This window comes from Bombus fervidus, chromosome 1, assembly GCF_041682495.2.
Source record: "Bombus fervidus isolate BK054 chromosome 1, iyBomFerv1, whole genome shotgun sequence".
Taxonomy (NCBI): Eukaryota; Metazoa; Arthropoda; class Insecta; order Hymenoptera; family Apidae; genus Bombus; species Bombus fervidus.
This window is the reverse complement of record NC_091517.1, coordinates 25,981,764-26,009,508: the sequence shown is the minus strand read 5'-3', so window position 1 is coordinate 26,009,508 and position 27,745 is coordinate 25,981,764. Positions and strand designations below refer to the sequence as shown.

The window sequence follows — 27,745 nt, the reverse complement described above, 5'->3', positions numbered from 1 at the left end:
GGGATAAGAAAGATCTTTTTATTATTATTATTATCATTATTATTAGTAGTAGTATATATTGATATATAAAATTTGTTTGTGACACCGATTAGTGTCCGAAAGCTAAAGAGCGTGAAGTTAGACTGCTAGTAAGATCGATACGATTTACAAAAGCTTGAGTACGGAAACCTCAAAAGTATTTGCAAATCCGGTAAAAAAAAATCTAAGAATGTAGAAAACTATTAGCCCTGACACAGATCCGGTTAACGGAGTCGGAGGTAACATGCTCGTAAATTATACCTAAGAAAGCTCGCACAAACCTACCTAAACGATCTTAAATGCGTAAGAGTTAATGAACGCCAAGAATTGTCGGTAATGTACGAAGCCATTAATCATTTTAAAGAAAAAGATCAAGTCCGCCGCTGTCCTACGAGAATCAAAAGATTTAAGATTCAAGCTACGCAAGATCGGTGTGTAGCTGCGGTCCGTAATATCCATTCCGCGTCTCTACTTGAAAGCGGCAAATTTGAGAAACTTGTGTTGCACTGTCTCCGGTAACTGTCTGTACGTCACCTGATCCAGTGACCGCATTACCGAAGCGTATTCTAACGCGACCTAAAGCGACTTAACGTGTGGACGTTGCCAAATTCCACGGCGCATCGTTTGATAAAACCTAGCGTCTTGTACGACTCTCTTTCGATGAGATTCTAGCAGAGACGTGGAACGGCCACTTAAATCACATTAGAGACAGGGGAATACCATTCTGACTATAATCAAACATTGTAGTAACATTTGTTATCTCGTTCCAGAGATCACGCTGAACTTCAAAGCAACTCTGAATGCATAAAATTATGTTAAAAGTTTTGAAATCACCTACGAGTGATTGAGATCGACGGTATTTCAGAACGTACGGAAGATCATTGATAAAAAGTATAAACAATGAACATAAGCGTCGAATACAGATCGTCAATTCGAATATGTTGTTCGTCACCGCCAAGATGGCCCGCTATCCGCGATAACGATGGATCTCCGGAGCACATTGAAGATAATTTCTTAACGAGTACGAAATGCGGCCAAGCTGCAAAGCGAAATACTTTCCGACTTGATTATGCCATTCGAAAGTATCGAATGCAAAATGGCAATAAACCACGAGATCGGTAACCATGGATAACGATAATCTCGCGATTGAAACCTTGTCAGCGGCGTCCGATCGCGATGCGTGAGTAAAGAAAGGATCGACTTAATCGGTAAATGATATTAACTCTCGTTTCCATAGAACGAGGTGTTTGTTCCGTGTTTGAGTCAGTCGACGGTGAGGGAAAAAGATTAGTCGAGGGGTATTAAAAACGAGCTGGTTCTTGCCCGATGAACGGAGCACCTGTCGTTTGCAGAAAGACGAGGAGAACGGTGAAACGAACGAGGAATCGGTGACAGGGGAAAAAGAGAGCGGGCGATCGAGTCCTGCGAGTCGTCCTCGCAAAAACGAGACGAACGCCATCACCGGCCGAGTGTGGATTTCGACTCGCTGCTCGCGAGTGGAATTGCTTTTCTCCGACGACAACTGGATTTGTAACGGATGCATTGGCGTTTACAGAGATGTACAGTCCGATCGTCTTGATTCAACGTAGAGGGATTGGTTCAAGCGTTCACCTATTAGATCGTCCGTTCGCTAGAATAGTTCAAATAGTTTAATCATCTGTTGATTCGGGTCATCGCCAGTTTCTTCTTTACTAAACGAGTACGCAATGGCAGTCGACTGTTTTACGTTCCATCATCTTCAGTCGCATATACGGACAAATTAATTTACAAAAAATGAACTTTTATATTTCTCGATAACTTAATCTAAATTTACGTCGCTTCGCTGTATCGATAATGCCAAATATCGTTACCAAATATCGTGCCGCGCGTTCACGATTGAAGCCATGATACGGTTTTTATTACGACACGATCGGTAAAGGCTGAAATACTTCCGTGCGAATTCATAGTACGGAGAATCAGCGTCACCGCAAACGCACGTAATCGACGTATCAATTAATTTCAACGAGCAGTTACGGCGGTACGGCCGCAGAAACCACGATCGTGTATTAAAGATGAAATCGAAGCGTGAATACACTACGCGAAGAAGCATAAACCAGCTGATAAAATGCTATTGGCGGTAGCTGCAAATTTTAATAGTTACGAATAACGACTAAATTATGTGACACAGTTGCTTTTTGTTGAGAATTATAATTAATCGGAGTGACAAAACTCTTCATCGCGTACTCTTCAGCTTCTCGGGCAGGTCAGAGGTACATGCGCGTACACAACGCTACATACACGGGGTGGCAGGTTCAGTCAGACGAAGATGGAGTAAATTGAGTAAATTTTCAGGCGAAGACAAGGTTTCCCTCTTACGCTCGTTCGCCGTTCGAGCACATTGAACGGGCTTCTGTAGCCATTTCTTGCCGCGGTCTTGTTTCCTTAGCGTAAACGTTGTGAGTGCGCGAGAATGTACGCTCATAAAGTTGCTATTGATTCACGGTAAATCGAAATCACGCGATACTTGGTCGACAGAGCTTTCATCTTCCGATTCTTTTGCAGCGTTCGACAAAATTTTTAGCCGCGTTTCTACGAACCTGAACAGGTTTTCTCAAGTACGAAGCTTACCCTGACCGAAACTTACATCTACAGATCTATAGGTCTATAGATCAACTCCGTAACTACCTATCTTCCCGATTACCTATCACGACCGTTTCAAAACCTAACCCTCGTCAAAGCGAATTTCCAGTTCACCCATGCGCCAATTCCCAGGAATCTACGTGCTAAATAAAACCTGAAAAATGAAATATCGAAAAAGGATAGAAGAAAAAGGGAAGGGTTGTTCCATACCACGTTATTGCCAATATAATTTCCATTGACGTTCGTGGAATATTAAAACAACCAAATAATCCGTTGGCTTAAAAATCCGCGCGGAAGAAAGAAGCGTTTCGAACGCTCCGACGCGATAACTAATCGACGGGACAAAGAGACAGTATCGACTCGTCTGACCCACTTGATCACTACAGATCCCGTTAGTTGGCATCGAGTCGATACTCTTGCCGCAGGCATACTCGTTGCTCGCTACCGCGATCACGCGGAGACGGGAATCGGCGCGAACAGTCGCCAGAGAAAATGTCCGCGCGACAAATAAAATACTCTCGGATCGGACAACTTGTTCGAAGGATAACAGCTATTGTTGAGCCATGCTCGATTTATTAGCGAGATCGCCAGCTACTGGATACCGCGATACGCTTTGTATCAAACGCACACGAATTTATGGCGGACGATGAATCAGGATATTCCAGAGACCGGAATTGCCAGATTTTATTTCTATTGCGGACATTCTCCGCACGTATGTAGGTCCTTTTCCGTTTGTCTTTTTATTCTGCTTCGATAGTTTGAGGTTCGAATTGAAAAATTTTCACTACTTGTTTTAATCGTTAAATCACCATCCGTAATTACTCTACTGTACGCATTTTATGTCTGTACGGAGAAAGTATTCTATATTATTCCATCGGTGGAAATACATCTTTCGCGTCTGAAATCGTGCAAAATATTTGTTACGTGTATATTCTAAATATATTTGCAACGTTAATATGCGTCCACGCTCAGGAACGTTGTCAATGCGATACGATATTTTATTTTGCCGAACCCATAGCGTCTGGTCTCCTTGAAGTTCCAAGGAATTTTACTACTCAACCGAATCCGCTAACGATCGACTTAACGAGCCGACTACTATGCACGTAACGGTCGAGTTTCTAGGGATCAGAAAAGCCTGAATCGCGTGATTTGTCGCGATACGGTAATACCAGGACCTGTTACGAAATTCCGATCTGCTGATCGAGGCATTCCCAAGTGACGACATCAGCGACTCTTAAAGAGGAATTAGATTTTTCATAGTCCTCCGTTTCGAGCCATATATTTACCATTATCTTCGTGCGTGACGTACAAGACGACGTTAACGCGTACGTTTCGGATAATTTTCAGGATTTACGAAGACTAGCAATTGCAAAGGACAGAGATGGTTACTTACGTCTGCGTAAACCTGAATTGTAAATTTAAATCTTAGCAAAAAGTAACGTGATACCGCGTGACACGCATCTTGCGATTGTTCACGCCACATCGTAGTTCGCTATATACGATATAACTTGTAAAAATGCGTCAGCCAGAAAGTTCAACGTTTAGTCGAGAAGGTGAGATGCTAGAAGTCGCGTATATTTCTAACGTTAGAAAATTAAAAACTAAAACCGAAGCTTTCGTCCGATCGTTTCTTCGTCGAGATGGTATAATCCGGACAGGGCCGTCGATTTAAGGCGGAATACGCTGCATGTAAAATTTGGCGACTAAAAGAAAAGAAACGAACGCACATGAAACCAAGAGCGAGAGAATAACGCGAACCTATGTATCTAGTATTACTCGATCTAACAAAACGAGGCACGAAAGAAAAAGATCGATCGAAACGATCGACGATTATACGCGTCCATTTTTCGGAAGGAACACACGGCGGTCTGCTTCGCACGACAAAAGCTAGAAGTTCGAAATCCCGGGTGGTTTGCCGCATTCAGGATATCCCGACGCGGTAAAACCCGGGCGAGAACGTAAAATATTTATTACGGGTGGCCGCAACCGCGGCTCCGATATTTTTGCAATACACTAGCGATAAAAAGTTCGCGTACAAGGTAGATAGCGGGCAAAAGAACGGTATAGAGCATAGAGCGTAGAGTATAGCAGCGTCACAGAAAAAGAAAAATCAACAGCTTGGTCGGTCGTTGCGCAGCAACAGGTCGAGCAACGATACAAATGATCATGGAAGCGCGTTTCTGCTCCCCGGTCTGTTCGAACTACCTCGATCAATTTCTGTTTTTCCCTCCCTCCCCCTCTCAACCCCTCCCTCTCTTTTCGCTAGCCGGTCCTTCCACGACGATTTATCTTTCTGATCTTTCCGACTCGACCGTTGCGCTATAAATTGTTTCGCATTTTCTAGAGAACGGACACTTGAAACTACGTCCTTGCGGTACGTTCGATAGCCAGAGCAGAGGGATCACTCGTGAGCCTGTTTTCATCTTGCGAAACGAAAAAATTATTAGAGATTCCCTGATAAAATTGTACGCGATTTTATGCAACTTTATATAATAGGTTCCCACGTAGCTAAAATTTAGCAAAAGTTGCGCGAAATTAACGGATGACAATTGAAAAATTTCTTGGATGAATTACGTTTATTACTGAATGGTTGGCTGCGAGAACCGATATCTAGTAGCATCTAAGTTATCCGAGCTAGTTTCGCGATAAAGGAACGGATCTCTGCCGATACTGTCTACCTGATTATCGTAGCAGATCTACGCAGTCGCAAGGTTTTCCAAATTAATACAAATTTCCAACTACCGTAACATCGGGATATCATACATCGTAAAGCAAAGTTAAGGAGAGTGGCGATGGCCTCGGAAACGCGAAAAATATCTCAGAAGATAGAATTTTGATGGCGCGAGGGACAAATCCCCGTGATGGTTTTCCCAATAACGATTCTGATTCCCCCTTGACGTGTCTGCTCGGCGCCACTTCCGGCATCGTGACAACCATCGTAAGCCCTAGGACGTCTGACGGCCCGAATCGTGGGGTGAACAACCCTTACATCCTCCTTTACATCGTATATGCTCTTCTCGCTGTTGGCGAAAATCCTATTTGTGAAATTAGACGTTTGCTCGCTTCGAGACAAAGTAAACCGTGTTTCTCACTGGCGTTCGGGAGATGGCGATGGTGCGATATAGCGCAACAAAGTGAAATTTTGCGCGCATGAATCTAGCAGGATTATAACGTAACAGGAGCACGACAAAGTGGAAACTTTTAATGAAAAAAGAAAAAACGTATCGCCAAAGAAACTTTTTTTTCTCCATTTTCCTTTGTAGAATTATATTTCACTTGCGAGTATTATAGCATGTCTGCCTTTGATACAAAGATCATAAAAGGTTTGCGTATATTTACGCTGTACGAAAGACACTCGAGTATTACACGCATACATTATCGACAAATAGATCCACGTTCGAGATAAGAGTTCCTCGTTGATTCTTTCTCATGGTATAAATAACGAGAAATTGTCAGGAAGTATGTAATAACGTTGCAGCGAAACTACTCGTACTTCGTTACTTTTATTCGCATGTATAACACCTACAACGATATTCTTCGTTGAATCGATAAATAAAAGCGTTCCCCAGCGTACGTACAAGACTAGATCTTAAAATATAAAAATCGACGTGATCTACCAGTGGCTTACGACTCGCATATTTCTAATCCAGACGTGTTCGTAAATCACAGATAGGTGACAGGTATCTGCACCATCGAGTTTCCACATCGATGAATTACACTGTCACGAGTATCCTATAGTAGGAAAATATACTTTTAAAAAGATGGTACCGAGTGAAAAAAGACCAGGAAAACAATTCGCCGAAACGGCGAAAAGAGAATGCCTGACGCAAAAACAACGATACGGTAAATCGGCGTCCCGTTTTAATTTTTATCGATCGGTCGTCCAGCAAACGATATGTCGAGCAGCGACGGCGACAAGGTAGCAGAGACGAAATATTACCGAGTTAACGCGCGCGAAGTGGTCGCAGGAATGCCTGACGGGTGCGAGAGTGTAATGCACTTACGTCACGAGAATTTCAGACAAAACAACCGGTGGTGTAACGAAAATTTAGCGTCGCGACCGGACGTTCTAAATATAAAATGGATGGCTGTTGACCGAGAGAAAAATGCTCGACGATACGGTACCGCCACATCCGCCGTTCCTTTTCTTACAAGATTGAACGTCCACGGTCGACCCATTTACCAGACTTTCCTCGTGCCACGAAGAGACGAAATACACCAGTGCTATTTAATCCGATGGTTTATTTAATCCGCCAACATTGTCCATTACCGCGTAGCAATAGCGCGCGCGCGCTCGCGTGCCAGATAAATATAGACGTTCCACTTGGCACCGACGCAGAAAAGATCAAGGTGTCGTAGAAACGACGTCGCGCCGTTACTTCATTCTAGTTCCGTCTCGGGAATATTTGACGGTTCCCGATGGCCTGATTGCAGATCGATGGACGAACTTATGATAGAGTTCCCAACCTCGGGCGCATCGAAGTTTATCGAAAGCATCGGTTAGTACGAGTAACAACGCGTTTTAATATCGATTGTAAAAATACTGGAAAAATTGTAAAAAATATCGATACGTTTTTAAGTAACATTTTATTTCCAACTGTTGACATTTCGATGCGTTTAATCGAATATATTTTGTCGAATGATGGATCGGTGGTGGTACGAATGAGGACGGTCGAAACTCTTTGCGGGCGTCACGCTTTATAGCTTGACGAACATTATCCATCCCAATAATTTTCATTCTATCTCCATGTATGACTCGCGTTACTCGCGTTAAATCATCGAGTGCTCGTAGTATGCGTACAGGTTATCGGTGAAAGTAATCCCTAAACATCCCTGCTCGATTTATTTACATAAAAAGGATGTTGCTGTAAAATATCTGCAATTCGCTTCTCCTCGGAGATATTTTCACTCGCTGAAATATTTGGCGACGTCGTTAAAAATATTTCTGTCGCGAATGACTACATTTTCGAAAATATTTCACGTCATGATCGAGCAAAAATAAAATTGAATTTAACGTACGGCTACATCGACGAAGGTTTCATATAGAATCGCAAGGGGATTAATCGATCCTTTCTCAATTAATATTCAGCGCCAAACGTAATTGGACGGGAAACTGGCGCGCGGACGTTTCACCAAGCTGCATATTTATGCCTCGGTCGGAGGAATTCATCCGATCGGTATGAAGAGCGAAATCCGGATCTGTCGTTGCATTCGGTTTTACAAGAGTGCGGTAATTAGCCGAAGTCGCGTACGATGAAATTGTCCGAATCGATGCATTGATTTCTTGTTACGATGTACGATATGCAAAGCGGTTACGCGTCTGCTTTGAAAAGAAAAGGAGATTTTATAAGTACTACGTAGCGGATAAGAAAGATAGTATATATTCGTAAAAATAAGTTAAACACAGATCGTAATATTAAAAAGTGTTAACAGAACGGAAAAATCGCTTTTATCGAGTACCTGATATTCTTTAATTAAATCGCTGAAACATTAAAAAATAAACGAATAACGAGTTACGACGTTACGAAAACATTCGATTAACTGCGCGATCATCGAAATCAAGTAATTTGGAGCAAACATTCGCGGTTTATATTTACGAATGTAGAAACGATAGAAAAGATCTGTTTTTTTTTTTTTTTTTTTTTGTATATCCGTGAATAACCACCTTGGGTAAATCCATGCAAATCGCGGATATCGACGATGCAATGTCACTGTCTCGATATTTCGACCAAATTCCAGACGCGACAGCTGCGATCGACGTAAATGTTTGATGCAATCGGTTCTTCCTGCTCGTAAATGCACCGCACATATTTTTTCAACTGTCTTGGGCTCCGTCGTGGTACACACGTGCAATTTGCGAGAAGCATAATCCGTGAACCGTCAAACTTTTTGCTATGCCACTATGATTACCGCTTCCTCGTTTCCTCACAACTACGATTCTTATTTCAGATCGTGATATTGATTTCTCGGTAGAGTTCTACTGAACTCATTTAGCTTACTTAGGATCAAAATGATCTCAGCAGATACGAAGATGTAATCTTAACGGTAACTAATATATACAAATCTAACAGAGACGGTATATGAAAGTGTATATCATGTATATAATGTTTCGCCGAACAACAAATATAGTTCATAAATTACACAAAGTGTATTTAGCATTTCCCCTTTTCGATCGAAGTCTGGAATATCCGTTACGAATGTTCGCCTATACATAGAAATGGCAATTAACGGATAAGGCGGTCAAATACGTTAACGGAGGAAGATGTATTGCGTTAATGAAGCGTGGCACGGAACGGCGAAAATTGAACGCGAAGCAATCTAGGAATATCATAGCAGAATAGCGATACGGAAATATGCGCTGGGTAAATCGAAAAATACACGTGCCGTTTAATCAATAGCGAGCCAATATAAAAAGTAATCCAGACGAAGATTACATTTTATCCAGGTTTATTTTATTTTTCCCATCGAGCCGTTTGTTTGTTATAGGTATACGTTCCACAGAGAAGTTTCACCCGTTTAATTGAAAAAAGTGCGGATGGAATGATTGTGTCCATGTTCACACCGTTCTTAACACGTTCGTGTTTAATTAAACGTTTTAATTTCTCTAATTTTCTTGTGACTTTATTTCAAGTTTACTCCAAAAACAGCTTTTAACGTTCTAATGCGAGCCTTTTTTAAGAAACAAAACATACACGCACAGAATGAAATGTTTTAAAAAGTGACTTTCCCCGATTAATTATTCAAATTTTGTTATGAAAATGAAATTTAATTTGTTCGCACGCTTTGAGTGCGCTAATATCACTGTCGCGTTTTCTCACCTCTCTCAACTTCCTTTACCTTAGAACGTACACAACGGTCTTCCGAAGGCAAAATACTCTTTCTATAAATCACTGAACCATCCAAGGTTTCCTAGATATAATACGTAATCAGAAACGGAAGACGCGTTCAAAGTCAAACCTGATCGATCGGCCAATCAACTTACTGAAAAAATCGAGACGAAGAATCAGCGTGTGTCGAAGCTACCAATGGACACGAGGAATGCGTCGAAACTGAAAAAAAAAAAGAAAAAATAACAGGGGAATCGTTTGGAGCAGGGAGCATGGTAAATCGTAGTCGTCGCTAATGCATCGTCACGCATTCCGTCGCGAACAAACGTCGAGGAATCGTTCCCTGGTAGCTGTGCCATTTAATGTATTCCGTTTCGATGCATCTGGTCCTGCGGCGCGGACAATTTCCTTTTAGTGGCGCTTACGGAAAATAGAAAATGTCACGGCGCATCGACGCCGTTTCACATGCGCCGATGATTTAACAACTTTGTCGCCAAAACTCTACGCGTGTACATTTCTCGACTTACGTTGTTCGTCTTTTGGACGATCTCTTTTCTCGTTGCTTACAAAACGGGAGAAAAGCTTTCCTTTCGAGCGCCGCCTCAAGTGGATTAATACGATTTCTTAGCAGGAATGAAAGAATTGAATTTTTGAAGTACATCTTAGACGTAGTCATGGGGAAGTTCTTGATTCGTCCGCGTCCTCCTTTGTCCTGCTGAAAATTTATCTCTGTTTCTTGTTTGTCCCACCTCCTACCTCTAAATAAGTTGCGCGGAGTACGATAGAATCTTTTTACTCGCAAAAGGATATTCGTTTAACACGATGATCGGTTAAAACCTTTATTCTTCGGAACAATCTCTATTCTTAGAACAGAAGGATTTCCGATATCTGTTTGCGGTATTTTTCGTGCTGATTCTTTCCATCTACAGGACAAACTACAAACGCGATAGCGAGAAAAAACGGATTGAGATACGAGACGATCGTACGTAGTTTGTATGAGACGAACGAATGACACTCGTGCTCCTTACATAAGCGTATACGCGCGGATGACCTGGTTTCACAGGCTGAGTTAGTTGCGCACGATAAATTGTCCCTTCCGGTGTGTCTGGCTCGGCCTGTTCCAAAACGAGGCGGTTCCTGCGGTAATTCCCCTCAGGCGGCCGATGGTTCCGTTCTATTTTGTCCCATGCCGTTCCCATGTCCGTAAAACATCAGGTCGCTCATTATGGCCGCGCGCGTCACCGCCAACAACCCGCCACCGTGAGATTCAATTACGTCCTCCGACGCTCGCGGCCGACTCCTCTTCGCGCGCGTTCCGCGTGTTGCGCGACGCTTCGGAATTTCTGCGTCGCGTGCTCCGAACGTTCTTTGAACGATCGCTTTCTCGCTAAGATTCCTCAAACCAGACGATTCCCGGGGAGAAAGAAGGATGGCTAAGAACGAGTCGAGGAGTTGCGAGCCCGGGGAAAAATTCGAGCGGTATACAAAGGATAGGAATTCTTATGAGATCGTTCGCGACAAATCAAGCATCTGTAGAAAGCTCTGCAAGAGATACCTGTTTTATATAGTTATAGCTCGTTTAATATTTTTATGGATACGTATGTATTTCTCCGAATAAAAATTCCGACGAAATAATACCGGACTTTGCTACGACAAATCTTAGATTAATTTACTAACGCAATTGCAGCGAAAAAGTTCCGATTTAAGAACATACCAATATCGGATCCGTGTAAACGTTATTATCAAGGTACTAAAGTTAGTATTAAAGTTAGTAAAGATACAAATGCCTGGCGGTCGAAGCTCTGAACTCACAGTTGAGACCGCGACGAGAATTTGGCTCTGTCGATACCCGTTAGAGAACGAATAATGTCGAAACTATGCAACTCCATGCTGCAACACGGACTCGCCATGATGTTTAATTTCCGCAAAACATTTGATGTTTTGACGCACTATTGCGAAAACGACGAATATTTATAACGTTATACTCTTCCATTTTCTCCGGAACTATTTTCTCATACAACTCGCTTTCGTTCGTTTTTCCTCTGAAAAGTAATCGTTTAATCCCCGCGAACAGGATACTCGTTTTACCATGCGAATAAACAGTTCGTTCAAAGTAACATAAAACCAGCTATGTAACACGAATTTGGGTTGCAGACGCGTTAAATGAAAGGTCGCTGTAAACGTACTCTATACATGAAAGTAGCATGCTCGAATTTACTCCACGAGATTACCATAAACCGTGACGAGCTATCGCTTGTTAGAAAAATTAATTTGTCGCATACTTGGAGCGATTATTAGATGATGGAAACGTGCGATGGGACGCGGTGCGGCATAGCGAGAGGAAATTTCGCGTTCCACTTTTCTGCTCTCTGTTCGAATGCCATCGTATTTTCACGGAGAATTCTCCGCATCGTTCGCGTTAACAGACGGACGTTGTTCGTAAAAATAGCGAACTGGATTCAATTACTTGGCCTGTCGTCGCATTCTCCGTGTCGAAGCGCTTTGGAATTTCAAATTCGATCGAGACCTCGGTCGGTTCGATAGCGGAACGCCAACGTGTCTTTTTTTCTTCGTTCTAGCATTTTCTGCTTTAAATTAAAAATATGCTGCATATTTGCGAAACTATTCATTTAGCCTAATCGTCTTTACAAGTTTTAGCGACTATCTATTTAGTTTTAAGAACGTAAAATATCTTTTTCGATTTATTGACATCGAAATACGAAAAAACTCCAGTACCGAATCTATTAACTTCCGAATATGGTTTTGTATCGAATATGATAATTTCACGTTTCTAGAAATACAGCCAAAGAAACGAAGAAGAAGAGGGTGTGTGTGTGTGTGAGAGAGAGAAAGAGAGAGAGAGGAAGAGAGAGAAACTTTGATTTAATTGAATCTCGAACATAAAGAACCTTCTCTCTGGATGCTCTTTCGCCTTCTGGGTGGTCTTACTCATTGGCTTCGATGAACTTGTGCGTCACAAATGTTCGCAGAAAAAATAAAATATACTTCTCGAATCGATCGTATCGTAACATTCGAGGCTAAATCAGCTCATTCAAATAAAGTATCATTTTTCATGAGGAAACGAAATCTATTGCTAATTTTCTCAGCTAGAGCAGAAAGATAGTTACGATGATAATAACTAGTGTAGAATGCTACACTAGCTTTCTTTATCTGGTTTTTAAAGGGTGTACAGTGTACGCCCGAAGTTACTTATCTTCGTCCCTTGGACATATTTTGCCCTGAATGATATCAAGAAGCGCAAACACAAGTTTCGCGATTCATGTTTCTCGATTAGTCGACGCAGCTGGCCCATTGTGCTCGCGCAGATGTGCTTCACCGTAGCCATTCACGATGAATCGTTTGCTTTACAAAATCGGCCAAAACAGAGATCGACACGATCCTCTCTCGATCGTCCGCCTCTCCAATTATTAGAACTGTGTAATTGAAACTACAAGCCGAAGCCAGGTCCAAAATTCGCGATGCGTGCAACTGTTCCAAGCACGTATGAAAGCTGATCGAGCTTCGTGAAACGATTAGACTTTGCTAAATTGCATTTAACCAGTACGCTCGGTCTATTGCTCCGCCGTTAATTACTCGATGTTGTTTTCGCATTAAAGTCGTTGAAGAATTTGAAATTTAATAAATTCGTAACTTTAAGCTTGGATTAATAGAGGAAATAACGCTTTCAAACGTTGAGAAGAGTGATCGTACAATTACGGTATCTCTTATTTGCGAATCGATATTGCCGAGAACCTACAAATATCCGTGCTGCGACTCTATAGAGTTATCGAATATAGACGAACGTTCACGACGAAGCGTAGCTTGATGAATAAACGCGCGATGAGCGTAAAGTGCGGACAGGAAATTCTTACAGTGAAAGTTTCGCGATTACGTCGCTTTTTCCGAGGAATAAAGAAGATTGGCTGCTGCGAACGTAGCGTGCCATTTCGATCGTAAATATCGAAAGCGTCATTGTACGTGGCTACGTCGTTACTTGCTCGTAGTTATCGTTAGGAAGAAAGCGGCGCTATTGTGTATCGACTATTGTACTCTGCTCGACTATTTATTTCCTTTGACGACGAATATCGCGTATAGGTTGCCTTAAAATTATCAAAAACCATACGATTTATCCTACCTATCGTTTGTGTAAACAAGATTATTCGAGAAAAATCTTTTCAAAACGTTTCAACTGAGATTCTAGTTATATATGTAATACGTTTATATTTACGCGAGTTTACCAATATTTCCTCACTTTCGCATTCGTTATATAGCGCTAGTTTAATTTTCAATAAAGTGGCTTTCGACTCGTGCTGCATCGAAATTCACAAATACGAGTACATATCTATACTTGTTGGATAAAATGAAATTTACCATGTAGATTCGCGCGAAATATCCAGAAAAAGTCACGAGCAATATTTTATTCGCAGCTTCCGGCTCCGGATCGGTGATAGGAAGGGATCCACTTCCGCCGAGAGCTGTCAGCACTTCGCAACTAGCTCAAAGAACGCAAACGCAACCACCGGCCACCGTCTCTACTCTTCCACTGCCAAGGAGTAACGCCACGCACAGACAGCCCTTGCCGCTTCATCAATCCACTCCTCAATCGATCAGACAATCGGAAAACGATATGACTAACTCGCAATTATTGCGAGCCGCCAGCAGCGGCGACATTGGAACCGGATCTGCCATGTGAGTACGATGTTTCGATATTCCGATATATTTGTCGAAACGTTCGAATCGAAAGACCGGATAGAAGAAAAGCGATTCAAAGACATAAACGTGCTAAAAAAAAAAAAAAAAAAAACATAGATAAATTTGACGTTAATACGATATAACGTAAACTTAGAAATAACATAGATTACCTTTTAAAGGTGAAATAGAAAGATGAGAACCGACATGCGCTCTTACGTTGTCTTCGCATTGTAGAAGAATTTTTCAAAGATTTCGCGAACGTGGAGATTCCGGCGTGAATACTACTCACGATCAACGAGGTCGAGATTCTTGGCGGAAAGCACAAAGTCGGTATGAGAATTTCTTCGGTGACACATTTTTCTCGGCTGTTTCACGTCGCGCCGTAAGAAGTATGCGCGTGCAACTAGCGTATGCTTTCGAACGATGCCCGCAGCCAATTCTCCTCCGGTTGCGTTCGTTCTTAAAACTATTCCGACCGATTCGTCCGGAAAACATTTTTCGATGGCTCGAGAATTGACGCGCGAACCAATTTTTTATTTACCATAATGTTTATAAGTGAAAGGAGCGTGTCGTTGGATTTAAATAATGTTATATGTATTCATTGACGTTTCGAAGCTTTCCAGTAAGTAATTTAATGGAGAATAAGATTCGCTTCTGTCGCATTCCTGATATTTCGTCTACGTTATTATGTTCTCGTATATTCGGTTATTAATCATTACGCGGTTACGATACCGAACACAATGTATACGACGTTAAAGTGAATCGTAAGCGGAGTACGAGTAGATTAATTAGAAATAAGGAAAGAGGAACTTTAATAATCAGAGAAGTGTAGCGGTAAGACAAAACGATAACTTAATATTCAATTTTCAATTTCAAAATTGCAGATTGAATAACAACGACGGAAAGGACATAAGATTAACATCTCCCAGCGGTCATGCTACTCAACGATTGATGAGTCCGGCTTTAAGGGTTGTTTCCTTGAACGACCATCGAGTTTCCAGTCCTAGCGACAGCGACATACGAGTTCATAGTCCAAGTAAGAATATGCGTTTTTACGTTAAGCGTTCGCCATTCTATTCGTTCGATTACTCGATATCTTGCAATTTTCCAAGTACCTTCGACTAAATTCTTCGACCTTCGAGTACTAATCCCTCTTTAAACTATCGTATACGTTTCTACCACTGTCTCGGCACATTTCTCCAACTCGTTTAAACACGAGTACTCGTTGAATCTGCTCTAAATCGTCTGGAACACTTGTCACGCCCAGCGAAACTTTCGCCAACTTCGTTCACGCTTTTCGATAAATTTGCCCTACTGCGTTCGTTTCGCTTCACGAATGTCGTGCGACGTTAAATTCAATTCATTCAAATCCTGTTGAAAGGACGCAATCGTCGTTCGATTTCGAACGGGGAATAAACCGATCTGGAACTCCGAAAGAAGCAGAAAGCGCACGATCGAATCGCGGTTTCGAAGAATTCATATCGGAAAGCGAGCAAGAAGCTTGCGAGCTCCGCGAAAAGAACGCGGTTTTGGTGATGGAGGTTTACCGTGCTGTTAAGATTAATTATTCAGAGATAAGCTCGAGCGGCAGGCTAGGTGCTAACTTTTTTCCATGCTTACCAGCTGCGAGACATTCGTCCGGAGAATTAAAGAGTCTGCCGTTATAAGTGACCCGCGAGGAACAAGCTTAACCTTTCGTCCTACTTCTATATTCGCTATATTTTCTTCTATTCGCAAATATGGCGGGGAAAGAATTTTATTTGATCTTCTACGTGGAAGATCCGGGAAGCATAAAGACGGAATTAAAAACGAGAAATGTACGATACAAATTATTCGTCATGCTCTTTTGCGAAAGCGAAGATGACCACCGCGCTGGATAGAAATTTGCGAAAAATGATTTTCACGTGTGCACGTGCGTAACACGTCGGATACGTTGTAACACCTAGCGTAATATCGTGGTTAACATCCAGGCAAATACATTATCGAACAAACATTAGCGAGAATGGCCGATGCTCGAGTCCGAACAGTGGTTAAGCGATATCGAGTCAATATTTAGCTCGTACCAAATTCTTGCCTGGGTCAGTATCGCGAATATTAACCGCCGCTTTGTGCGTTTTTATCTGGCCAGCTTGGGAAGCATACGAAACGATGCTTTTTTCTCGTGCTATTAAAGGGAAAGCCGGTCTCTCTTATCGTCGATATTCCCACGAGCACTGGTTCGACCGTATATTTTCCTTGTTGGAAAATTACTAGCGACGATATAGAAGACTTCTAGATTTAAATGCAAGCGGAGTAAAAATAAACTCCTTTCATTTGCTCACAGTCGAGAGGAAAATGGTGAGTCCGATCGGCCGAGAGGTGGACCGCGGCGGGGGCACGGCTGGTAGGCAGAATCAACGCGTATGGGAGTGCAACGAGTTGCTGCACAAAAGGGTGAGTGAAAGACAGTTTGGCGCAAGCGAAACCTTCGAGTTGATTGGCATGGCGAAGCATGGAAAGAGAAAGGAATCTAACGTAACGACACGGCTTCGACTGATTAGCCGCTTTTTTCACACTCTCCTTCCCCTCCTTTTCTGTTTACCGCTCTCCTCTTCCCACTCCGTAATTGCAACTCCGTTTCTTTATATTTCACGCGTACGTACACACCATTAGTGTCACGCGACAAGCAAGCAAGCACGTATACGGTTTGTTCGAGCTGTGTCCCGCGAGCGTGCAGTAGTCCGCATTATCGTCCTAGCATGCAAATTCCACTAGTTGGATTAATTAAAACGTTGCCTAGGGCGAGCCAACGATTTCGCAGCGCCTACGCCGCGCCGATACAATTAATCGCGAACGCGTTTCGCTTCTCAGGGTTATCGCACCTGGCGGGAACGCTCGAGATGATCGGCGCTCGACCAGTCGCAAGTGCAATTCGTTCTTGCTTAGAAACTTGATGATTTCAATTCGTTTAACATTTATCGCCCTAAGAAATTCCGATAGATTCTAGCGCGCTAATCGTAGATCGTCTAGGAACCACCACCTACACAGGTTGCCCGCTAAGGCGTAAAATGTGAAAACGTAGAGCCGCGGTTTACAATCAAACGCTTGTTATCAAGCGTCACGATACGCTGATCGTGTTAAAGTTTCACTTTACGCGTGGCTCTGGGCTGTCACGTTATCGCCCTTGGTTGGTCGACTAAGTCGTTAAGACACGTGAATCGACGATCCTTCGGGTATTAGACTTTGTAGCTGATACTTACTCGATTCGGTAGGCGCGCTATCTCTCCAAGATCACGAACAATCAGTTAATTAGATTTCTTCGATTACAGGTGGGGCGATAATATCTCAATTGTTTCTATGTTTCCAATTTCAAGATTTGGCAGATTTAGCAGCGCTGTTTTGCCTTTAAACCCATACTCAGTAGCTCAGGAAAATGAAATGGACACTCTGTTACATTTCCTATACTTTTCTGACGGTTACACGTTACATTCGTTTCGACGCTTAGCGATACGCAAGTACTCGAAAACCACTCTTTGCAATTAGAGCAATTGGAAACTTACAAAGGTTATGGTAAAACGTACTACCACCTAGGCTCGTGGTACACTAACATGTCCAAATCGGTCTCGAAAAAACCGATTCGAAGCTAATGCTTCCAATCGAGGGCTATAGCGAGCCATATCGGAAAAGTTAGCGACGATACTGGTACTACGAGAAGGGATATCTTCCATGAAAGGCAGCGGATCAAAGTTTTCTTTCGATATCTCGTGTCAGGAATTGGATCGGTGGCTGAAAAACATCTGATCGAGCAGATCCGGGGAGTCGAGAGCGCAAGTTCGACGTGTAGAAAATGCTCGGAACGGAGCAGCAGTCCAGAGGGAGCGATATCCATTATGGAAAAGGACAACCGGCGCGCCCGAAGGAACCGCTGAAAGCCATTGAAACTCGCGAATGTACGCGTACGCTTCCCTTTGGTCTAGAAATCCAACTACTGGTTCTACAGGGTGTAAACGGGCCGGTATCCAACCACCAGGAGGAGAGAACGATCGAACCGCGTTCGTTTGATGCCGAGTTTACAAGCATTTTCATTAGCGTAGCCTGCTTGTGCCAGAAATTCATTAGCATACGCGAGCGGCAGCAGCAGCAACGCGGAGTTGTTTTATCGCGTACGTGTCGTTGGCATTCCTGCCGACTACGCGGCGTTCGCTCCTAGAAATTTCATCGGCTGCAATTAATACCTTAATACTATCGCCAATTTCCCATCGAAGACTCCGCGTTAAAATATTACAAATCTTTTCTACGCTAGAGCCGTTATAGACTTCGTGAAATTTTCCCAACCGTATGTTTCCTCGATCGATTGCCTTCACGAGAGATTACTTTAATCGGCGCAATTCGAGCGACATCTTCGTCATACGATCGAAAGGTAATTTCATTGATTACAGTTCTCGGGTCTATCGCAAGGTTTCTGCTAATCCGTAGCTACCATAGAACTTTGTACTCCATACTAGAAGTTGCTTTTTTGAAATCCTGCTATAATAATAACGATTATGATAACGTTGCAAGACGTAAGGTAACGCAACCCGTTTGAAGGAAGCATACCTTCGAGATCATACGAATTCCTCCTACAGGAAGCAACCGTTCGCGTTCGTTCGATCTACGAAACGATCTTTTATCCTCGATTCCCGCTTCCATTCTATTGGAAATTTGCCGTTTTGCGATTCTGCGATCTCCCGCTTAGCACATACGTATTACGCAAGTCGTTGTCGTTTTGTCGAGCTTTCTTTCCTGGCCGACGTTAGTATTCCAAACAATCGGCATTGCCTGACCTTTTGTCGCAAATATCTTGCGTAACAAAGATATGCTTCAACTTGTTATTGTCCCGCTTTGCTTCGCAGTCTTTAACCGTTCACACACACCGAACGCCTCAATTTTGAAACTTTGAAGCGAAATATGGCAAGCGTGAATTTTAAATCCTATCGAAATTAATTACATCTACCGTTCCGTGAAATTTATGCGAAGAATCGGGCAATTGGCAGGTAGAGAATTAGAAACTTCGGACGTCTATCTAGTCTTCTCGTCCTTCTTTGCAATCGAGAAAAAATAATATCGTATCTGTAACCTACTCCGCGTGAAAAGGCATATTTCTTACTTTTATACGTTACACGATACTTTCGACATGAAGCTGTTTCGCGTGTGTCGAAGGAATTCTAGAATATTCTGTCGCGTTTGAAAATACGAATCGAAGCGTACAGAAAATCGAGTGCCAGCTCTTTCGAATCGTCTCTTTATTTGAAGGCTGCAGGACACAGACTAGCGAGAAAGTAGCGACGCGACTGTCGTTACTTCCATGCAAAGGAAAAGAGTGATTGAAACGGTGGTACACTAGTCTCCGGCGAAGAGAAAAGGATGAAAAATATTCAAGGAGAAGAAGAAGAAGAAGAAGAAGGAAAAGGAGAAAGAGAAGAAGAAGAAGAAGAAGAAGACGGCAACGACGACGATGAAGAGGAGGAGGTACGGCGAGAGCAGACCAAAAGAGATGAGAAGGAAAGAGGATTAAGAAAACCGAGGGCCAGGGTCGATCCTGCATACGGTCAGCGAGGGCACCGTGCCAGGGTACTGCGGACGGACTTTAAGCTGCCTCCACAATCGAAGCAACTCGAATAGAGCGTTGGGACAAGCATTATATCGTTGGTTACATATATCGCAGAGTTTCCTTGCTTCGATCCTCTTCTCGAGCGATACGATGGAGAGGACTCGAGAGGTTCGAGCTTGATTAAGTCCGCTACTTTGAAGATTCCAGGCTTTCTTTGCTTTCGATTCGCTATCAACGCGATTTCGAGAATATTTGGCACGAATCTGGAATAGCGAGCGTATTAACGTTTGCTTTACTTTTGAAACTCCGTTCAGTACCATTTCGTTAAAAGGCTATGTAAATTCTAGCAACTTTACACAGAGGACAAGAGAAATATACAGAAAGAGAATACGAATATATAAACAATTTCGATAAACGCGATTATCAATGTTGTATTTAAACAGTTTTATCCATAAAGATAAAAGGAAGCGGGGATCGCGTTTCTTAAAATGGAAGTTTCCGCGAGTTTCCCGGCAAAAGTAGCCGTTACGTCGAAATAAGATGGCTCCGAAAGCGAGGACACTAGAAAACGGCGATATCAGCCAAAGAAGATTCTCCGAACCGTTAAAAGCTCGCACAACTCTGGAAACTTAAAAGTCTCGGGTCTCTAGAAGGTCTTAATCTCGATGGCTCCGAAGGTTTGAAAGTCGAGGAATTTTCGAGTTTCTTAGGGGAAATCGAAAATCTCGGTTGCCTTTGGAACGGTTTGCAGTACACCGCGTGTGTGTAATCGCGGAAAGAAGTTTTAAAAGGATCTTTGCGCATCCGGGGACTTGGAGATAGTTGGGAAAAATACGAATATCCTGCGCGAGTAACAATGCTGGTTGAAACGATCGAAGTAGGTATCAGCAAATATACGTTAAGCTTGATAGGACGTTCAATCTTTTAAAAAATTTTGCGAACGCGAATTTGAACATCCACCATCTTCAAATTTCTAAGTACAGACACCACCAGAACGGATACAGTAGTTTACTTTGTCCGAGTATCTAGGCTTGGTTGGCGAAATCTTAACGACCTTGGAACACACCTCTATCGTTATAATAGCTATCCGCACCTTTAAATCGAACAAACGAGAATATTCTACCAGTTCCACCGAATCACTTGTAACCATACTCTGGTGCTTCTGTTATTGTATTTCGGTAGAACTATTTTAAGAGGTTCGGTAATACGATCTTGCAATTATTTCGAGCGATACAACGTTCGATCATTTCCCTTGCATCATCCTGCAACGAGATAAACGAAACGATCGGAAAACAGCAACAACAAAGAGGAAAAAATTGCGCAGAGACGGTCGGCAGGATCACGCAAAGAACCGGCATTTAAGCGGAACATTATAATCAGATCTCGGTTATAAAGGCTGCCTTAACCGAGGGACATGGGCTCGTGTGGTCGAGGCGAAGCCAGCCAGATCTCAGGCAAAACATACAAAACGATAGCTCGACAAGCCGAGCAAGGAACCACGGTGCATGCCGGGTACTGTAGGAGTCGGTGAACAGGCGAGTCGATCAGACCGGGCATGACGCCAGTCTTCCAAAGTCTTCCTTCTACCTTCGCCACGCTCTCGCTACTCTCCATTGTGCTGGTTTCGCGTGTTCGCAATGTACGCCCGTCGATACGAAGCTTCCCCGACAACGTAGTTACTTTTCGCGTTTCTGAGCTTCGTTCCGCCACGGTTTCCATAAGAAAGAGACACGATTTTGCGATGGAACCTGCGACCAGGACCTCTTGAAACACGGACGAGAATCGTTCGTAGAATCGGCGAAACGAGGTCTTCCACCGGTTCTACGCAGATCGATTTAAACGGAGATGAAACAGGTCAAAGGTTGAGGATCTACGTCTGCCGAGGGAGTTTGCGTAAGTGATGTAAGCTTTGTCGTGGTGCGATTCGCGTTAGATGATTTCGAACAGAGTCGCAGCGCCTTCGACGACCGAAATTTTGCCTTTTCGCCACATTTTCTTTACAATTTCATCGAATAGATCAATGTCGAACGTTTTTAAATGATTTGTTATAGTTTTCTGTAGGAATATCGTTGTTCTTGCGATTTCGCGCACAAGGAGCATCGCTTTCGTGCAAAGATAGAGGTTGGATATCGTTCTGGACTATTTAAGCCTGTGATACCGATACTGTAAGAAGCGCCAGCAATCGATAAACCGTTACTCGTTAATTATGGAAACTGTAATAACCTAATTGATTATTTATCGTTTGTATCTGTAGTTTGTAAATATTGGTGCAACGAATTTACATATACAGCGATCATGTTTTAGTTGGTAGACTATCGATAGATTCGTAGAATAAATTCGTAGATTTTAGTAACTCGCGTGGATTTTTGAAGCTTAGGTTCTCCGATATCGTTCTCCGTTTCAATATCAATCGAGTACCGTTTAGTTTATGATTTATCACATGAAACAATTTTTGTATAATTTTATTTCTTGCACGCAGCATTCGATCGACGGAACAGCCTTGTTCAACGTCTGATATTTTATACGTTTTTTTTTATTCTTTTTCATTCTTTCCATGCCAATCATACCAAAACGCTTCTTAACCACGCATCGTAAACGTAAAGGCCAAACGATTGCTTCGATTTGGCGTTTATACGTTTCGATTTTACACGGTGAAATAATTCGGTGTCAAATTCAACGGAAAAACATCGTGCCACGCGCAAATACACGCGAACACGATGGTATTCGGTAAAACTTTGTTCGAATGCACTAATAACGATGTTTGCTTCGAATAATCCGTTTCAACACACGTACACATCTTTTGCCTTCGATTTTCATCTGAAAATCCTACTTTCGATCATCTCGCCACTTTACAGAGGTGTGTAAATTATTATTAGGCTTGATTTACCGTTTCTGCAATTTTGTTCATTTTCAGCACAAGTATGTTATTTACTACTTCGCGATCCGCGTGTTCACGACGCGAAAAACGCACAAGTGTCGTTTATCAAAATTCATATATCGATTGATTATTTTCAACGTAGACATTTTCTATTTCGTTGTAAAGCTAAACGATATTCTTCGTACTCGAACGTTTTCTCGTTATAGGTTATTTCTGTACTGGTCGGTTGAAATTGTAAGAGAAGCGGCATTAAACGAAATAAGCTTTCGAATAAAAACTCGCTAAGCCTAATAACCTGCTCGCCTCTGTACAAGCAAACTTTCAAGTTTCCATCACCTTGTCACAACATACGCGACAAGTTAGTCGGCATAGATTTCCATCGGATCACCGTAAACTGCAGATTGCACGTAGAGCGTAGCGTTTTCAGAGCTCGATCGATCTTCTTGGTCGAGACGGGCCGCCGAGGGAACGGCGGTAACAACGCTAGATTCAAGGTTTTCGCGTTCACACCGAATTGTTCGCCAACGAACCAAGTTCGCGGCGAGGGGAGGCCGGAGGCCGGTGTTTGCGTACGCGCGATCGCTAACGAAAGATTGCATGACTCGACAGAGCAACGTCAGCTCCCAGCGAGCAGAGGGCGGCCGCAAGCTGCCGCAAGCCGCAACCCAGGGACTGGTTCGCGTGTCCGCCGGCGAACTCCTCGGCAGGACCCACGAGGAGTTGGTGCTCCTGCTGATCCAGCTACGCCGGCAGAACGCCACCATCTACAAAGCGATGGAGAATTGTCACATGGAGATCGAGGCACAGGTCCGAAGACATTTTCAGAAACAGAATCGTTGGCCCAACGGTAGCAGCTGCGACTGGGAACAACGGAGCCTGCGTCAACCGATGGCGTCGTGGCTGGTGTCATTTTTCTCTCTTCGACGTCGCGATAGGCTTCCTTCCGTAGCCAAGAACCGCTTTCGAGAAAAATTGTTCTCGCAGAAGGAGATTTTAGTCGTTACGCGATAAAATCGGAATTCGGTAATATAATGAGAAAAATAAAGCGACGGAAGAAGCTCCTGCGATTCGAACAACATTCTCGCAAACGATTCTCGTTCTTTTAAACAATTTTTCATGCATCATACTCGTCAAGTTTCCATTTTACCATGGATTTTTTACAACAATTTAGAAGCATTCGAGAGAAACTTCCTGAAAAGTTTTTGGAGATTTTCGACGATTCAAACGGAGACGGATGTTTTCACGAGGACCATCCGATAGATGGTCGCGATCGAGAATCCTGTTGTACGCGCGAAAAATGCCGCGGAGCATGGCGAAGAACCGGTTTCAAGGACACGTTTCGAGAGAACGTCATTAGGATTGGAACTTTCTTCGAGAAAAAAAATTCCGACGAGGCTTTGTTCTCCGATGTGGCGTGTGTCTCGTCTTTTAACGTGCCTTCTCAACGCGGATAGTCGATATCTAGAATGTCGTACGAAATTTTGCCTTCTCGCGCGTTCTCCCGCATCCTCGTCTACTTGGATGTACTTCGATAAATGCTCCCTTTCCGCGTATAGCGCGTTTTCGGACGCAGAAAGTCCGCCAATCTCTCCTCTCTGACGTTCGCCGTTCACCTCGCATCGAGAACGTTGTTGGTGTATTTGTTGCCCGCCAGAAACCGTATTACGTTTCCGCGCTGACCCTGACGAACGACTCGACCGTTTCCTTTTTCGCGATTCGCACGCCCTTGAGGCGTATTAAAAGTTTGAACGCGCTCAAACTCTCGTGTCATCCCGTTTTTTTTCCGCTGTTGCCTCTTTGTTGGCGATGCTACGCGTTGGGAATGTTAGGTAAATTTGAAGAGACGCGCAGTGAAGCTGAAACGTGTTTCCGATCTCCACGTCGCGTCGTGCTAGTTTACGTTCAAGTTTAGCATACGCTGTAGCATAGTCCGTGTTTCGTGGGTTTAGTATGGCGCACTCGGTGAAAGTAAATTTATCCATGTGTTGCGCACAGTGTGCGAACATACGTTTCGCAGGTTCTGTTTTAAACGTCTCCTTTGATCGTCTACAGATTGCGCGAGCTTGTGTATCATTCTGTAAAAATACCGATATTCTCTGTCGTTTTTTTTTTTTTTGCTCTCGTGACTTTTCGGTTTTGATTTTGCAAGCCCTTGCACTTTTTTAATACGTTTACGTTCCTCCTTTGATTTTTAAACCTTTCTTCTCGAATCGCAAGAAAACAGGATCAAAGATTTTCGTAAAATAATGAAAACATACGAACGTTTCTTCGAGTAAAATACTAATTACACGAGTGATTGCAAACGGAGTGTCGGCCTTCCTCGCATTGTTGATCAAATATCGCGACTGCGTCAGCAAAACAGAATGCGCTGTCCGCAAGACACGAGCGTGCACCATTAGGCGAAAAGACCCATAGACACTGTGAAGCGTGGAAATTTGCCAGGTGTCACATTTAAAGTGGCATTCTTCTGTGACCCGCAGGCTAGATTGGCAGAGCTCGATACTCCGCGACGATTGGAGAACCTTCAGAAACTCGAGGAACTAAAGAAGCATCTGATGGATCTCGAAAAGCAGGTAAAACTCGCTTTCCACTTTTTCCCCCCGATATCTCTCTATTGGCCAAGCGAAAACTCGTGAATTTTTATCATCGGTAACGAGCCGATCCGACCAAGATTCGCTGAAAATTTCTATTCGAAAGACGCAAGTTGCGCGATAAATTAAGAAAACTAAATCCGGTTCGCTGGTGCTTGATTATTCCGTTCGAGTCGTCGAGGTCCGAGTTTTTCGAGCGTAACCTGAGCTAATTGAGAAACTTGGAAGCAAGGCGATCAAAGCTCGTAAATTCAATGAATCTCGTATATTTTGTCACCAAGTACGAGAAGGGCAAGCCGCTAGTGAACCTCGTGGACAATATGGTGAAGTTGGGCTCCCTCTACAATCGCAACACTGCCAATGGGACCAACATCTTCTCGGGTTCTCGACACGACCTGACACACGACAATTCGAGGGATCATCGTCTGGAATTCAATCAGAAGGTGCAGGAGCAACGTTTGCTCGCCGAGGAACGTAGAGATTGGGACCGATTAAGTCCCGATCACGGACAATTACAGGTATCGATTTCCCTCGATCGTTTAGATGACACGGTACGCGTATGACAATCGTTTAATTTAATTAGCCAAAGTATCGGTGAAACGAGAATCTGTTCACGCGAAATACTGTTCGCGCTTGATATTAATAATAGAGGCATGGAAAGTAACGCTCTAAACTCGAAAGTATAAGTTACATAAAGCGTCACGAGGAACTTTGCGCGCAAAAATACTTGAGTCAACGCCTCGTGTCTATCTCAACCCTAGCTTACGCTCGGCGAAGAAGAACGCGATCACCCGACGACGAGATCCCGCGTTTCCCTGGCCCAGCTCGCATTGCTAACCGTGTTTCCTGCTTCGTAACAAATAGCACGAAAGAAACGGCGCCTCGGTGTTGTGGGAAAATTTGCTCTCTGGAGAAAATAGCTGAAATGTCGAAAGGAACGGTTGAGTTTAACCGGGAGAAGAGAGCAACGGAAGATCGACAGAAACAGGAGATTTCGTTAGAAGTATATCAAGAATTATTTGCCCCTTTGTATCCGCACGGCGTAATAAATACTTGCTTTCCAAGCATTCCGCAACGGACGCGCGCGTGCATTTTACTCAAATTGCGTTTCGAGAGAAAACGTCGCGATAAATACGAATTACACGCCGCAAAGTCCCATAACGGTGCATAATACCAACGTGAAAATCAGAGAGGTAAAGTAGGAGACGACGTGGATTGAAAAAGCGCGCGGGAAGATTACGAACCCGACATCGAATACAGTTAACGTTTGTTGCACGCAGTTGGCTGCGTGTGATGAGACGTTACATTAAAAATCGCGGTTATACGTAGGTACGCAGACGCGCGTTTTTCTTGTATCTTTCTTTTTCGACGATCCGCGATTACGACACGGTGGCCATAGCTCGTTGTGGCGGAATCGTAATTCCGGTTGAAACGCGACTCCTTGGTCGCTCGACTGGAAAGCAAAACTTCAAGGTTAACTCACCACGTCGTTTCTGTGTCGTAGGCCAAGGTGCAGCAGCTCTACAAACTGGATCGCCTGCTTCAGGAGGAATCCGGAACGCTTCACAGTCTTCAGCAAGACAAGGCGAGTAACGCGATCTCCGATCTGCTACCGTGAAAACGCGCCCGACCTTCTCCGCTTTCCTTTCTTCCATTCGTTTTCAAACTTTTCTTTGACAGATCGTTCTTTCGCGTTTTCCAATCGTCGTGGACGGAACGCCGCGTCACATCGCCGAACTTTCTATAATATCCGACGAGCGTTGTGTATATCAGACGCGATATACCGTTCGAATCGAAGCCATAGCGCGCATCGTACGACGGTAGCGTACAGTAAACGCGTGTTGCGTTTAACAGTGGAATCGCGGGAAGAGATCATCCGACGTAGAATCGTAAAAAAATCGTGAATTATCCGCCATGTCTAGATCCGAGAGAGATTAAAAATGTTGGTATACAAATATTTAGATACATCTGTCAACGACGATCTCTGCAAGATGAAAAAATCATTTCTTCTGGGAAACGAAGAAATTGAAAATTTATATTTCGGAAAATTGACCAATTTTACCAAATAAGTCGAATTCCATCGATGAATTATTTTTATCCTGCTATCTGGTGGTTTTCCAGCAGTTATTATCTTCGTGTCGGTCGGACTAAATCAGTTTTCCAGCGTATTGAACCTTCTCGATTTCGATTACAGGAGATTCTGGAAAAAGCTCTAGGTGGTCTCCGACATAAACTACAGGGCAGCAGGAGCAATTTGGTGGAAGCAGAGAGATACAGGAAGCAGCAGCTCCTTCTGGAAAAAGAGCTGAGCAGAGTGAGAGTATTGCTGGCACACAACTCCAAGGTAGGAACTTTAAAGCGTTCTCTAGGATCTTGGAATCGCGGTTTGTCTTCGATTATTGTCGAAGATCAAGTTAGAAGGAAGGAAAATTAACGGAGAAAAAGTTTAACGTAAAATAGACGCCGTCGACCTGATTCGTCCGTTCGGGAAACAAAAAAGGTTGCTATCGGGCACAATTTTTAAGTTTCAACGACAGACGCTACTTGATCG

General features: G+C 43.3%; 1 protein-coding gene across 9 annotated transcripts in view; it reads left to right on the top strand.

The window, feature by feature from the left end:
* LOC139991296 (uncharacterized) overlaps positions 1–27,745 on the top strand; it is a 182,566-nt gene that overhangs the window by 146,106 nt on the left and 8,715 nt on the right. For all 9 annotated transcript variants that reach the window (XM_072011301.1, XM_072011270.1, XM_072011254.1 and 6 more), the window contains 8 exons: positions 13,892–14,153; positions 15,041–15,192; positions 16,480–16,589; positions 23,213–23,410; positions 25,084–25,176; positions 25,476–25,712; positions 26,699–26,779; positions 27,389–27,538. In XM_072011301.1, coding sequence (XP_071867402.1) covers positions 13,892–14,153; positions 15,041–15,192; positions 16,480–16,589; positions 23,213–23,410; positions 25,084–25,176; positions 25,476–25,712; positions 26,699–26,779; positions 27,389–27,538 — 1,283 coding nt within the window. The remainder of the gene's footprint in view (positions 1–13,891; positions 14,154–15,040; positions 15,193–16,479; positions 16,590–23,212; positions 23,411–25,083; positions 25,177–25,475; positions 25,713–26,698; positions 26,780–27,388; positions 27,539–27,745) is intronic.